This window comes from Lichenostomus cassidix, chromosome 2 (genome assembly GCF_008360975.1).
Source record: "Lichenostomus cassidix isolate B80296 chromosome 2, HeHo_3.0, whole genome shotgun sequence".
Lineage (NCBI taxonomy): Eukaryota > Metazoa > Chordata > Aves > Passeriformes > Meliphagidae > Lichenostomus > Lichenostomus cassidix.
This window is the reverse complement of record NC_139482.1, coordinates 129,243,201-129,256,620: the sequence shown is the minus strand read 5'-3', so window position 1 is coordinate 129,256,620 and position 13,420 is coordinate 129,243,201. Positions and strand designations below refer to the sequence as shown.

At 46.0% G+C, this 13,420-nt stretch overlaps 1 protein-coding gene across 1 annotated transcript in view; it reads right to left on the bottom strand.

Annotated features, from left to right (window-relative positions):
* SDC2 (syndecan 2) overlaps nt 1-12,562 on the bottom strand; it is a 60,243-nt gene extending 47,681 nt beyond the window's left edge. Inside the window, exon 1 of the mRNA XM_085053263.1 lies at nt 12,171-12,562. Within this exon, the coding sequence (XP_084909389.1) occupies nt 12,171-12,230 (60 nt within the window). The 5' untranslated portion in view covers nt 12,231-12,562. The remainder of the gene's footprint in view (nt 1-12,170) is intronic.
* Nucleotides 12,563-13,420: the final 858 nt, after the last annotated feature.

Genomic DNA, 13,420 nt, shown 5'->3' with positions numbered 1-13,420 from the left:
ACACAGAAGTCTTCCCAAAAAATCCAAAGAACAGAGAGAAATGCCAAGCAGCAACGTCTGGCTCCACACAGTCACTTTCCAAAAAGCAAAGGGGATGAGGGATGGATGCAGTGCTCAAATCATCCATGTCTGCTGAAACACTTGGTTCGTGTGCTCCAGTGCTGTCAAACAGGCACAGCTGATGAGTCAAAGATGGAATTAGTATCCCTGATACAGCAATGCTTTTCCAGCCCAAACCAGTCACCTCCACATTTTTCCTTTAATTAAGGTCTGGCCAAGACATGTCTGCAGTCCAGCATCCCCTTCCTGCCAACAGCTCTGCCAATACTTTGGTCACTCACAACCAACTCCTCCCCACTCCCTTTTTCACTGCTGCGAGCTGAGTGAGCAGAAGGATTCCTGAGAGTGGGCAAAGGCCCAGAGCTGGCCCAGTTTTTCATCTACCTTTTCTTCTGCTCTTGGATCTTGTGCTTGCAACATGAGACTGAACAGCAGTGCCAATGCTAACAGTTACCTTTTGTGCCTGATAGCACAAAAGCAGCAGGAGGAAAAGAAAAAAATCAGTCTAATGAGGTTGGAAGCACAAGAGATTGCAAAGAAAAAGAGCAAATAAGTAACTTAAGGTACAAATTACAATTAAGTGCACTATAGTTACCATGTACTGTGCAGTATTGCTCAGAAATATCACTAGCAGAAGTTAAAAAACACCACATTGAACAAAAACCAACATTTCTGGTAGGAAACTGACAGTCTTACACCACCACTGTGGTGATAATGGCATGAGAAATTGTACGAGTGACACGTCAGACAGAATTTAAAAGCCCTCAGTTTATGTTGCTTTGTTGATTTCATCTTCTGATAAAAACAGTCTACACCAACACAGACAATAACACAGAGCACTACCCATCCCTGCAGTACACCCTATTGGGCCACTGCTGGAAAATAAACTTGGTTTTTCCCCATTTTCTTTTGAAGACAAAAGTCCATTAAGACATGTAATTATGTCTGCTTTGATTTATCCAGAGGAAAGTCAAAGCACTTATGCTATAAACTTTAACTGATAAATTCACATAGCTACAATGGACAATGCCTTATAATTTAATGATTTATTTTCCTGGAAAAGAAAGCAAACTTATTTATAAGCTACTTTACATTTTAGAGGTTTTCACTAAAACAGAAGTTCAGCGTAATACAAACCCTTTACTCACAGAGCCAGCACTGAACTTCAGACTTTGTAATTAATCACAAAAAGATACAGAATATAAAAAAAATGTCTTAAGGAAAGCTAACTGTCAACTGCAAAACACAGGAGGACATGTCTCTGATAAACTGAACATCTTTTCTGTTAAGCTGCGTGCTATATTTACCACCTGGCCTGCAAGGGCTGCTTTCATTCAAAATCGCCACAGTAAAATGTATGCACGTGTAGAGGATGAAGTCTTTATCATTGAAACCTTCTGCAAGAAATTAGGGGAATGAGAAAGGCTCACACACTTCCGCAGCAAAATTAGGTCAGGATGCCTTTGAACAGCTCCATTTGAAGGCTGTGCCAGACTTCAGATCAAATACTTTTTAGTGCATTAGACCCAACGGCTTAAGAGATGAACTTCTATACTGCTGATAATTATTACTGGTATTATGCATTGCTGCTTCCCTCTCCACCTGTGGATAATTATAAATAGCCTAGATTTTCCAGTCCCTGACATATGCCACTCGGTTATATAGCACTTCCAAAACCTATCCTTTCTAACCACAGGTCACACATTTCAAATATGACAACCACGTAACTCTGCACACATCATGAATCATGACTTGCCCAATGCATGCTCTTATCCAAATGCTCCCTGAATATTCAGATATGGTTAATTGGTATTAGCATCACAGTAATTAATGATGTGAAGCTGTGAAGTGCAAAGTTGCTGATTCAAATGCAAACCTGCCTCTGCCCTCCTGTGCCTATGTACAGCCCTGGACTGTGAAACCAGGGAACATCACTGCCAATGACTCCTTCACCTCCTGATGGGGCTGGTGCTCTCCCCCAAGCCAGCTCCTGCTCTTGATGGCCTTCAGGGCTATCCCCAAATAAAACACAGTCCAGTAGCCAAGCTGGGAGGGCAAAGGCCAAAGAAATGTCCCCAGATATATAGGGCAGGTAATTTTGCACCTTTTCCCTGCTCAGCTTTACTGCTCACACCCTGAGGAATGGGCAATAGAGTCCCCCAGTTCCATATCCAGTCATGTTCATGTAAACTTTCATTAATAAATGAATCTATAAATAACCTACAACAATGTCCAAACCTCAAAACTACTTCATTGAGGCAATCAAAATTTTAGGTCTTTAAAAATTCAGACTCTTCGTGGGCTTTTTGAAGCTCTTAAAATTCACAACTGAATTCACTCTAGCAAGCTTGGTCCTTGGGAGCGTTGTTAAGATACACCAAAACATCCTACTCCTCTTTCCTACTGCTCCTTGTTTTGCTTTCCTGTTAGGTGACACTACTAATTGTACAGCTGCTACAGCTAGCTGTCAGAGATTGCTCTAAGGAGGTTTTCCAATTAGATTAGCTGAATTGAATAACGAGAGAGAGAGGGAGAGAGAGAGAGATTAGCTTTTTCTGTGCATCTCTAGGAAGCCACAGAGAAATCTCCCAAAATACTCTTGCTAATCCTCCCTTAGGACCCCTACATCTCTGATCACAAATACAGAAATGCCATGTGAACTACTCTACAACGTGGGAACTGTGCCATCTCTGCCTGCACAGCAACAACCTTCATGGCAAGAGATCCTACCTCCCTTTTTTTTAACTGACAGTGTCTGCTGGAAATTTTCTCCTCTATCTTCCTCAAGTCAAATACATTTACCCATGTAAAACTCAGATGTTACGTAAAACAACAAGAAATGGCAAAGAAGCATCACAGAGACTCCTACCAGTAAATTATAGAACCACCAAATTTTTTTCCCCAAAGCAAGGTTTGGGGGTTTCTTCTGTCTTAACCCAAAGCCTCCTAATTCTCTCAGTGCAGATAGAGAAGGTCCAACAAAAAACCCACAAAAAATAAATATTGGCACATGAAGTCAGTAGCATTACAAAATATTCACAAGCCCAGAAAACTTCTTTAACCCACAGACAATATTCGTAGTTCTCAAAAAAAAAAAAAAGTAAGAAAATCTTCATCATTGTTAAATTACTTTGGCTTTCAGTATATGACAGTTTATGTGTCATACCAGGCAGAAGACTAATTCAGGTGCCCACCAGAAGAGATCTACATCAAGATGCCAAGTCACCAGCTTTTGGTTAAATAGGAGAGATATGGTAAAGCAACATTAGTGTAAGCACAAAACCCAAACCAGTCAAGGGGAGAATAGGCTTTTCAGGTTGTGAATTACTGTAAGAATAGAAACAAAAGAAGACAGTTTCCCTTTTCTAATGCCTTATAGTTGCAAAACAGACAAGAAGTGGCATTTTCATCACAGCAACGCTGTTAAGATTACTGTCTCTAACCATTTGGGATCCAATGCTCCCGTGTTCCCAGGAGCTCAGAAGCTCCCTCCATCAGTGAGCCCCAGCATGGTGGCACAGGCACACCTCTGCCTCTCCACCGCAGCAGAAAGGCTATTTATTACTGAGCCTGAGCCCCACCAAAGGCAAAGAGATCCCCTTTCAGACACAGCCCTGCTCTTCACCAGGGCATGGCTGGTTGGGCTGAACAGCACCAGGGAGAAAATCACTTGCAATAGGCAGCATGACTGGAGGCAACGAGTCAACTCAACTTCAAGGTCCTGTCTCCTCCAGCACCTGCACACTTCCAGGAGGTACGGCTGTTTTTAACATGTGGCCATGGAACCTACTTGCCTCACCCTCAAACCCTGCACATTCAGACCATCAAGCAACACTGAGCTATCAAAACATTATCCAAACACAAATCATGAGTCTTCATTATTGAAGGCTGCTAAATGATGTATCTCTTACATAGTAAGTCAGTTATCAGACTTGTTCCCTCTTCCAATGCCCTCATGCACACAACAGGTGCTCTATACTATTTCCCAGGAAGGACCTCAGCTCTTACCAGAAGAGCAAAAACCATCTCCAAGCTTGCCAGAGAGCTTCGTCACCCATCCCCTGCTCACTCACCAAACTCTCTGGAAATTTCTGGAGACATATGGCATATTTCCATGCAGCAGACAGACATGACCACCAAAGTATTTTGGTCAGAAGCAATAAAAAGGCAAATTCAATTGCAACATGGACAGATTATTTCTGTTGAGGCAAGGGTGCACTCAGGTCACAACAGCTCTGGTGGGACCTCCCAGCCTGGTCAGGTCAGGTACAGACCTATGCTAACCACTATTCCCAGTTTTTCTCCTTAGGCCAAAATTTTTCCAACTCATTCACATTTTGCAGTCATGACCATGCCTGTCATCCTTACCAGGGCTTTGAGGGCAGAGAAAAGGCTGTGCTGGAGAATCAAACCAAAAGCATCTACGGGAGCTACTGAGGATCAACAGGAGTTATTGAGGATCAAATCCTACATGTATGGGAGGAAATTTATGAAACTGTTGTATTAAATTACAAGTGAAGAAACAAGAAAAAAATCATTTGAAAAAAGTATCTTCTGATTAAGGCTTTTTTCCCTGGTAAGTAAGGTCAGAGAGGTTGCTCCTACCACACTAATTCAGGCCAAGAAAATTATTAATACAATTTTGAGACCAATTTTGTTGTTTATTTAACTGGGAAGCATGTTCTGTGGGGCATTTATTTTCCTGACAGTTGAAAGATACTCACACAACAGTATAAAAAATTAAAATAAGTATTTTAAATTAAAATGTAAAATAGAGCTCTGTGTAGAATAGTTCTATACAGAAAACACACACACACACACACACAAAGTTTCAAAGATGTTCCAAGCTAGAACTGCAACAGCTGGAAAGAGGCCAGTGCTGAAGGCTCTGTGGAAGACAGGGTCTGCAAATACATAATTTCAAAGGTACCCCAAGAAGTTTCGTTTCATGACATTTTAGATGTCACATTCCAAAAGATCAGCCTTCATGGATGAGAAATAATCAAAGAGCACATGTCTGCAAAATCATAAACAGCTTCACCAAAGACAAGAATTTAGAATATATACAGGGCACTTTAAGAACTTGTCTATCTATCTCTGGGACTAGCCATCTTCCTTGTTCTACCATGGAGAAGGAGATTTGTGAGTTGCAATGCTACAGATGCTTTAGCCACCAATTATTCTAAAGCATTAATCTTCTAACTTCGGACACTGCCTCAGCAGTTCTTGAGAAATTTACAGCTTCTCACAATGACATTTACACAAGACCATAAGTAACGCAATCAAATTTCACACATCCTGCTCATGGATGCTCCTTCTCCTTGCTGGACAAAAACTTTCCTTCGTGCTTGCACTGCCACCAGTGGCAAGTACCAAGTGCCTCTGAGCTCCCAAATGGGAGAAGAGTCAATCCCACAGCCAAAAACTGAAGGTTTTGCAGTCTGCCTTCCACAAAAATTCTCAGAATCTCGTTTCTCAGCAGCATTATCTTATGCACATCCTTGCTGTAGGAATTATACATTATTATTATTTATAGGACTAAGCCATATCTGTTTTTATTTATGCAATGTCACAAATTTCTATTTAACAGAAGCTCAATTTCTAGCTGTCCTAAAGATGGTGTGTTTCCACTACTTTGAACTACCTCCATGTTTCCACTTGGCTTCCCTTGCAGGTTTTCATTTTAAATAATAAGAACACCACTAATATCACACCTCAGTGACTGCATATTTGAACATGGAAGTGCATTTGACAAGGATTTGAATGGAAGGGCTTTGTGGATGCTTTCACCTGGTAATCAGTTTAAGTGACACATTGATTCTGGAACCTCCACATCCAGAGTGAGCATGGATAAATAGCCCACCAAAGGACGAATCTGTCTCCTGGACATCTCTCACCTCTACAGCCTGTGACATACATCACATATTCAAATGCATTACTAGCCTTCCCCTGCAGACCCCAGTCCAAAAAGCAAACTGGACTCAGCTCTTAAAACCAAAAGATATCAAGTGCGTGGCGTTTGGCTGTGCCCTCCAGGTACTGTGTCCAGCCAGCTATTCCTGCAGGTACTGAAGAACCAACACAGCTGGAATTAATGCAGCTCAGCCCAGAGAAAGAGGAAAGCTTGCTTCTGCTTGTATAATTAATGGAAGGACACAAGCAGACGTACCAGAAAGGATCCTGGGGAAGGTGGGAGAGCAAAGACCTGGTTAGGTTATTTATTCACATGGCAGCAAGTATGATATATTTTTTGTTCTCTCTTGAAACATCCTTAGTCTTGAGGCTACACCAGTCATCCACCCAGCTGCTCCCTGGGAAGTACTTCATCTCCCACGCTATATTACTTTAGCAGCACTCCTTCCTACAGCTTTGTGATAGTCAGTCCTCTCCATACACACCAGACAGTCACACTTCTGAAATACACTTCAAATAACAGAGATGGGTCACTTCACACTGATCTGAAAAGTGACAAGTGACTTCCATTAGTGTGGAAGCACCTCTAGAGAAAATTATGCTTTATTATGGTTAATCAAACAGGAACAAAACATGTCTGACAACATAGTATTTAAATACAGACAATATATTCTGGCTGTTTATCGCAGTGCTGGCTTCTGAACATTTTGATTCTGTTCCTGTGTACACCACAGGCTGTTTGACCTTCTGCAAGTCCCTCTGTCTCCTTCCTACTAATAAAGGTACAATGTATTTATCTTCATGCTCACAACTCAAACACAGCCAAACAGATTTTTGTTTGAACTTTCCCAAATCAATTCACCTTGGGAACAAAACAATTTAGCTTAGAAGGGAGATTTCTGAAGAACTTGTTTATATATAAACTAAAAATAGTGATTTCAGATGGAGTGTCCAGCTGAGGCTTTAGTTAAGCACAGCTTACATGACACTAGACTCTAATAGCCTATCTACAGACAAGGCCAATTTCTGCAGATTCATCAGCATCCTATTAGTCATTATTTCACTTTAAATGAAACCCCTGCTTGAGACATCAACAAAAATAATTTGCTCAGCGCAAATGCGCTTGTTGCAAATGGTTGTTAAATGCTATGTTTTCTCCTACTGCAATCAGTATTCCAGTACTTTTGAGGATTACATGTATTCTGTATTTCTGCCTAAATGTCTAGTATGCTTTTGAAAGCATCCCCCAGGGCTGAGCTAATCAAGAAAACAACATACATACAGAGAACTGTCATTATTACGGGGTCAAACACTAATGCAGTCTTTACTCAAGAGATTGAAAATTATACTTCAATGCGAGCAGAAGAAATCATGTTCCCAAATCACTGAATAGTGTCATGTAACCTACAAATAAATTACTAGTCCTGAAAAGATTACAGACAGCAATTTATTACCATCTTGCAAGCATGAACTGAAGATAACCAAACAACAAGCTCATAGAACAGCCTCCTGTAATTCTCTCATGCTTCCTGAAATATAGAGTTCAAAGCGACTTGAATGTGGACCAAATCACTCGCTCATGACTTGTGCATCCTCTCTCAAATGTGGCACCACAGAGGGCATCTTTATGACTCAGATTCAAGTAGGGTCTTATATGAGGCCTCAAATAAACTTGCCAATTTCAAACACAACATTTATGTTAAAAATCAGTCAGTCAAATCTATTCAGAAGACAAAACAGCACTTCTCCATAACTAGACAAGAGCTCTTTGTTCAGCCATTGAGCCTTACTAAAGCCTGCAATTCTTTGCCATAAGCAAAATGTTTAAACTGCTCAATTGCAGAAGTCAATTTGGTGAGAAAATGTAATTAATAAATGCCACACATATGCCTCTGCTTGACATTTTATAAAGCTAACTTGCCATAAAGAGCAGTGCAAAAGGAAAGCTCTGCTAACAACTGGCTCCTCTGCAGGCTCTTTTCCAAGCTCAGGATGCCCTGCCAAAATGCCACGTTCCCCACCACGGATGGCAGGTAGCTCTCCACCATCCCCTCTGGAGGCATTAGATCAAGGCTGTGTGTTTGACATGTGACTTTTCATAACTTGCACCTCTACTAGTCAAGAAATTAGGCCTTTATCTTATCATCCTGACATTACACTTAACTTAGGATTACAATGACTTAGACCGACCAAATGTCCAAGAAAATGCCAGACTTACTGTGCACTCTCCGAAGTCCATCATCTTTGTTCCATTGGCTGCAGTAACTGTCTCAAACCTACCACAGAGGTGTTATCTGCCCAAGAACCACAACAACAGCACCCAACGTCAAACCCTAAGACATTTGTCCTGACTTGTTCCTGAAGAAGATGCTCTCATCTACTTCCTCAATAAGGATCTATGAAAAAATGCAGAGAAAACATCTCTGCATTCAAGGCCTGAAAACTAAGTCAGTTCCAGTGCAGACCTGAGGGCTAAGATATTAAAAAGAGGAACTTCAGTGTTTGATCTTGGGTCAAGATTCATCTGTTCTTTAAAAGATAAGCTAACCTGAGAGGGAAACCCATTTCCAAAAAGTAGCTCCTGAGGACATCCATCTAAGGGGACCTGTAATACCTGAGACTAGTGGGAAACCCCAGAGCTCCCCAGAAATTTCCAGTGCATGGCAGTGCAGGCAGCTGTTGGACGGCAGAACATTAACGTTCAGTCAGAGCAAGGGAAGCAGCCATGGCAGATTCCAGTGTTGCAAAACCACAAAAAGCAATGGACGAATATTTATTAATTCTACAGTGAAAAGAAGTACATGTGAATTGGAGGTGGAAAGAAATAAATCAAGACTGAAAAGGCTTCCTCATTTCTTTGGAACTTATTTGACAAAGGAAATTTAACACACATAGGAGAGACACACACAGCATATAAATCTAAAATACCAGCTATCTCTCCAGCCCTCCTTCTCCTCTAATTACTATCTCTGAAGTCTGTCTTTTCAAAAAAACAACATTCCTCCTCTCCAATAGACTGTCAATTTTCCAAGTTCCCAAACCAACGTAACCATTAGAAACAAATGTAGGAAAATTACTGCGTCATGCTTCTCAAATATTAAATACTCCTGAAAAATATTCCAAATATTACCCTTGGATCATCTTTCAATGATTACATTTATGCCAATGACTCCGCCGTCAGATGCTTACAAAAGAAACAGCAAGACAAGTCAGGAGATGCCCCAATGGTCTGTTTCACTGGAAGTCCCAAACCCAGCCCCACACAAATGCATTGCTGATGTGAAGCAGTCTCCAGAAGCCTCCTGAGGAGAGATGCAATTAACCTTCTGTGAGGAGAGCAGCACCATAACACTGCAGCTTGCAGCACAACCTGCTAGCCAGCAAAGTTTCTCAATGTGCACTTGGGCATGCAGAGAGGATCAGATTGTCACACAAGCCCTGGAAAACCACTCATCCCACGGCTGCAAACTAGAATGAAATGGAAAGGTTTATCAGCCTCTTCCGAATGGGAGCTGACAACTACAGCTGGATACCCGGCACTGCTCTCTGGTGCTATTAAAATCAGCAAAAGCTGACTCCCAACATCATCAGGACTGGGCTCAACCTTTCAAAAGGCACATCAGGCCTCTCACTCATAGTTTTCCTTTGCTTTCCAGCAGTTTCATGTCACTGTCTTTCCCTCTCTTATAAGCAAACCACGAAACTTTCAAGGTAGCTAGAAAGCATTTCTTTGCCATACAGCCAAGCCTGGGTGAATCCCCCATGTCCTTCCAGACCCACACACATTACCAGACCCCACTCTAATGTGATGTCTCACTGCACCCTGCACTCAAGGCAGCAAACCACTCCACAAGCTGCAGCTGCAATCCACCAGCTCTGCTGTGGGTAAAGCTTGCCAGCATGTGCAGGTTGGCACTAACAGGCTGGGCTCTCTCTCACGCTCTCCATCACAGCCCCATCCTGAAGCAGCTGCTGCCCCGGGAGAGCTGGCATGGCACAGCAGGGCACAGCGGAGGTGTGACAGCCCTCATCAGGGCACACAGAGCACACACCCAGCACCGACAAACCACTCCCGGGGTTCAGCAGCAAGTCTCACTTCCAGGACGTTCTTTAAAAAGTGCCAACATCTACACAGTCCACCACAATAAAAATGTCTGTTGGCTATGGGGACCAAACACAGGCAACTTACTGCTTTAAGAAAAAAAATCTGCTGCAGCTTCCCCCTCCTCTGCTCAAAAGACTCATGGATAATTTACTTCTTCAGAAACGAGATTTTTACCTTAAAGTTTTGCCTAGATAATAGCAATAAATAGTAGAATCTAACAAAGAAGAAATTTGGAGCTAAATCAATTTGTGCGTGCTCTAGAGAGGTTGTAAGGGTTTTTTAAGCATCCATATAGAATTCATTCCTCTTATGACCAGGACAGACTTCTGCAGAGAAGACAGATTTGGCATCTGTCTTTTCCCAGAGACCAGTCTACAAAATCCTATCTTAAGAGACCACGAAGCTGCTGCCAAGCACAGTTAAAGGAAAAAGAAGGGAGGTGAAAGAAAAGGAAAAAGACCAACCTCCTTTTACTTTTCCAGTCCCTCCACAACTTTCTGGCAGCAGCAAGGGCGCTGCAGCAGAGCCAGGCAGGCTCCCCCCACCTTGTTCTCCCCACTGCCCCAGTATGCCCCAACAACCCACCTCACACTGCCACAGTGTGTTCATCCTAAGGCAAAAACCCATCAAACTTAATACTTAACTAATTACCGTGGCAGTTTAATAGCTACTCCACCAACTTTGTACTAACAGCATTTCTATAAAATTAAAGTATATTGTACCTCATTAGCCAAGGGTGTTTCTGAAGCACAGTTACACTTAGCGGAAACAAGAGTCGGTGTTCTACCCACCCCCTTTTTCAATCAGTCTGCAAGAAAAGTGTTTTGTAATTGTATCCTTAGAAATCTCTAATGATGAGCCAGATTTCATGAAGGCTGTGACTTGGCTAATTTATACAATAGCTAGAGAACTTCAAAAGTTAACCCAAGCTAGTGACATTATTTAGTTCACTGAAGCGGCTCATTTTAATTGGATTAAATGGTCTTTTTTTAATTTCATATTGAAACCTCAATTTATCATTTCCCAACATTTGCCCGAACACTGCCTCAGTGTCATCTGCATACCCCTTCCCTCAAGACCATCTCAGATCCACAGATGGAAAAGACCAAACCCCTCTGGCCGGCCCTCGCCCGCTCCTGCCGCGGAAGGGTGGGAGCGCTCGCCGGAGAGAGGCTTTCCCAGAGGTACAAATCCCGGCAACAGAGCTAATTGCATTAAGCACAGGGCCCGGTTAGTGAAGACCCTGGTGGCGCGGAAAAAGTGTAAACAGCGGCATTATCCCGAGCACCTCGCGGCGAGCCCGTGGGGAAGGGCCGGCCGGTCCCCAGCTCCCCGGGCTCCGCGGAGCTGGCAGCGGGGCTGGCCGGGAGGAGCGCAGCGCTGCGCACCCGCGCACACAGAGGCGCGGCAGCGCGGCATGTCCGAGGGGTTTGGGAGCTCCTGAACCACGCAGCCAAGGGTTGCTGCCTTTTTTTTTCCTTTTAGCAACGGGCCGGGAAGGGCGGATTTCGCAAGGAGACGCTCCCGCCTCACCGCCCGAGGAGCCGGAGAAGGCGGCGATGCTCTCGGTGGCCGCTCGGACGCGGGGACTCCCGGCGGCTGCTCCGGGATGGGTACAAACCCCCGCTCCCGCACCCAGCCCCGCGCCGCCGCCCCTCGGGCGCCCCACGGCCGCCGGACAGCCGCCCCTCCTCCGGGGAGGCAGAGAAAGAGGCACCGGGGGAGCTCCGGGGCCGGCCGGCGGCTGGGTCGTCGCGGCAAACTTCGGATGAGGCTCGCTGGAGGGCGGCAGGGCGCTCCGCTCTGGCAGGGTGGTCCGCTCGGCTTCGCGGGGTTTATTTTGGTTTTTTTCTTGGCGGAGGGGGTCCTCTCTTTTCTTTCTTGGCGGTACGGACGGAATGGCTCCTGCCGTTTGCAGAGCGCTCAACTATCAACAGATGCCCCCCCTAGCCAGCCCAGTGCCCGGCGGGCGGCGATGCCACGGGGCAGTGCTCGGGCTGCGCGCCCCGCGCTCGGCTGACGGAACCGAGCCCTCGACCCGTCCCGTCCCGCGGGGCTGCCGCCGCCCCCTCCCGTCCGCCCCGGCACTCACCGGCTGCCCGGAGGCGCAGGCCACGAAGCTGACGGTGAGCGCCAGCCACACGCCCCGCATTATTCCCGCGGAGCCGGCGCGGCGGCGGCCGCCGGGGGCCGGGCACAAAGGAGAAACCGGGGGCCGGCGGGGCTCGGCGGCGCCCGAGGGGCGCGGGGCAGAGCCGGCGGGGCCCCGGATCCGGCCCGCCGCGCTCCTTCCGCTGGGCTCCGCACTCCGCTCCGCCGCTGCCCGGCGGGCCCGGTGCTGCGCGGCGCTGGGGCGCCCGGGCTGCAGGCTGCGCGCTGCCGGCTCCGCCGCCCTCCCTCCGCTCCGAGTGCGCGGCGGCGGCGCCGCGGCTCCCAGTTAAACCCCGCAGAAATTCCTGCAGGATTACAACACAGATTGGCAGCTCCCCCAGCCAGTGGAAAGAAGCAGCGCGCCGCCGCCGCCGGCTCTCGCCCCTCGCAAATTCAAGCAACTTTCCCCCCTCCTCCTTCTCCTCCTCCTCCTCCTCCTCCTCCTCCTCCTTCTCCTCCTCCTCCTCCTCCGCCCCGGTCTCCCTCTCCCGTCCTCCCCCCCAGTGGAAAACATGAGCAGCGCCGCGGACCGACGGAGAGAGGGCTGGCCCCGTATAAAAGCGGGGACGTGGAAAGGCTGCCCCTTCGCCAGGGAAATGTGGCCGCGTGCTTTCCGCGCTGTGCCGCCGCGGTTCGCAGCGCTGCTCCGCGCCACCCGCCCCGCTCCGCCGCCGGGGCAGCTTCAAGCGTCGGAAAAAAGCAAAATGGAGGGGTCAAAAATCACGGGAAGGGGGGCTAGCCCAAAAATGCCAGCTCATTTTGAATCCCCACTCAGATTTTTGCCTCGGGATTCATTTTTTTAGACTTTTCGCCCTCAACAAGAAGACTAGAAACTTTTAGGGGCGAGGGGCGGCAAGTCGGAGAGGACTGCGATTTGTAGCTAGTTACGGGGATCCAGAAGCTATGCCTTCAAAATAAGTAGTGCAGGAATTGACAGCACCAAGAATGTGCGCTCCAGAAACCAAAACAAGAAGTCTTGCTACGACTAGTCTATGGTATTTCTCAGCTGGGGAAAATGGTGGTTTTGCAGAGCTTAGGAGCCTCAGCCCGATCCACTTGCCGATGCCAGCACGTTTCCACCACTGATCGTGTGCATACATTACATCAGTTATTGGACACGGGAAAGGAGCAATAACCAGGAAAGCAAAATATGTCAGTCTCACTTGCAAACTACCACTGGTGATTTAAGCC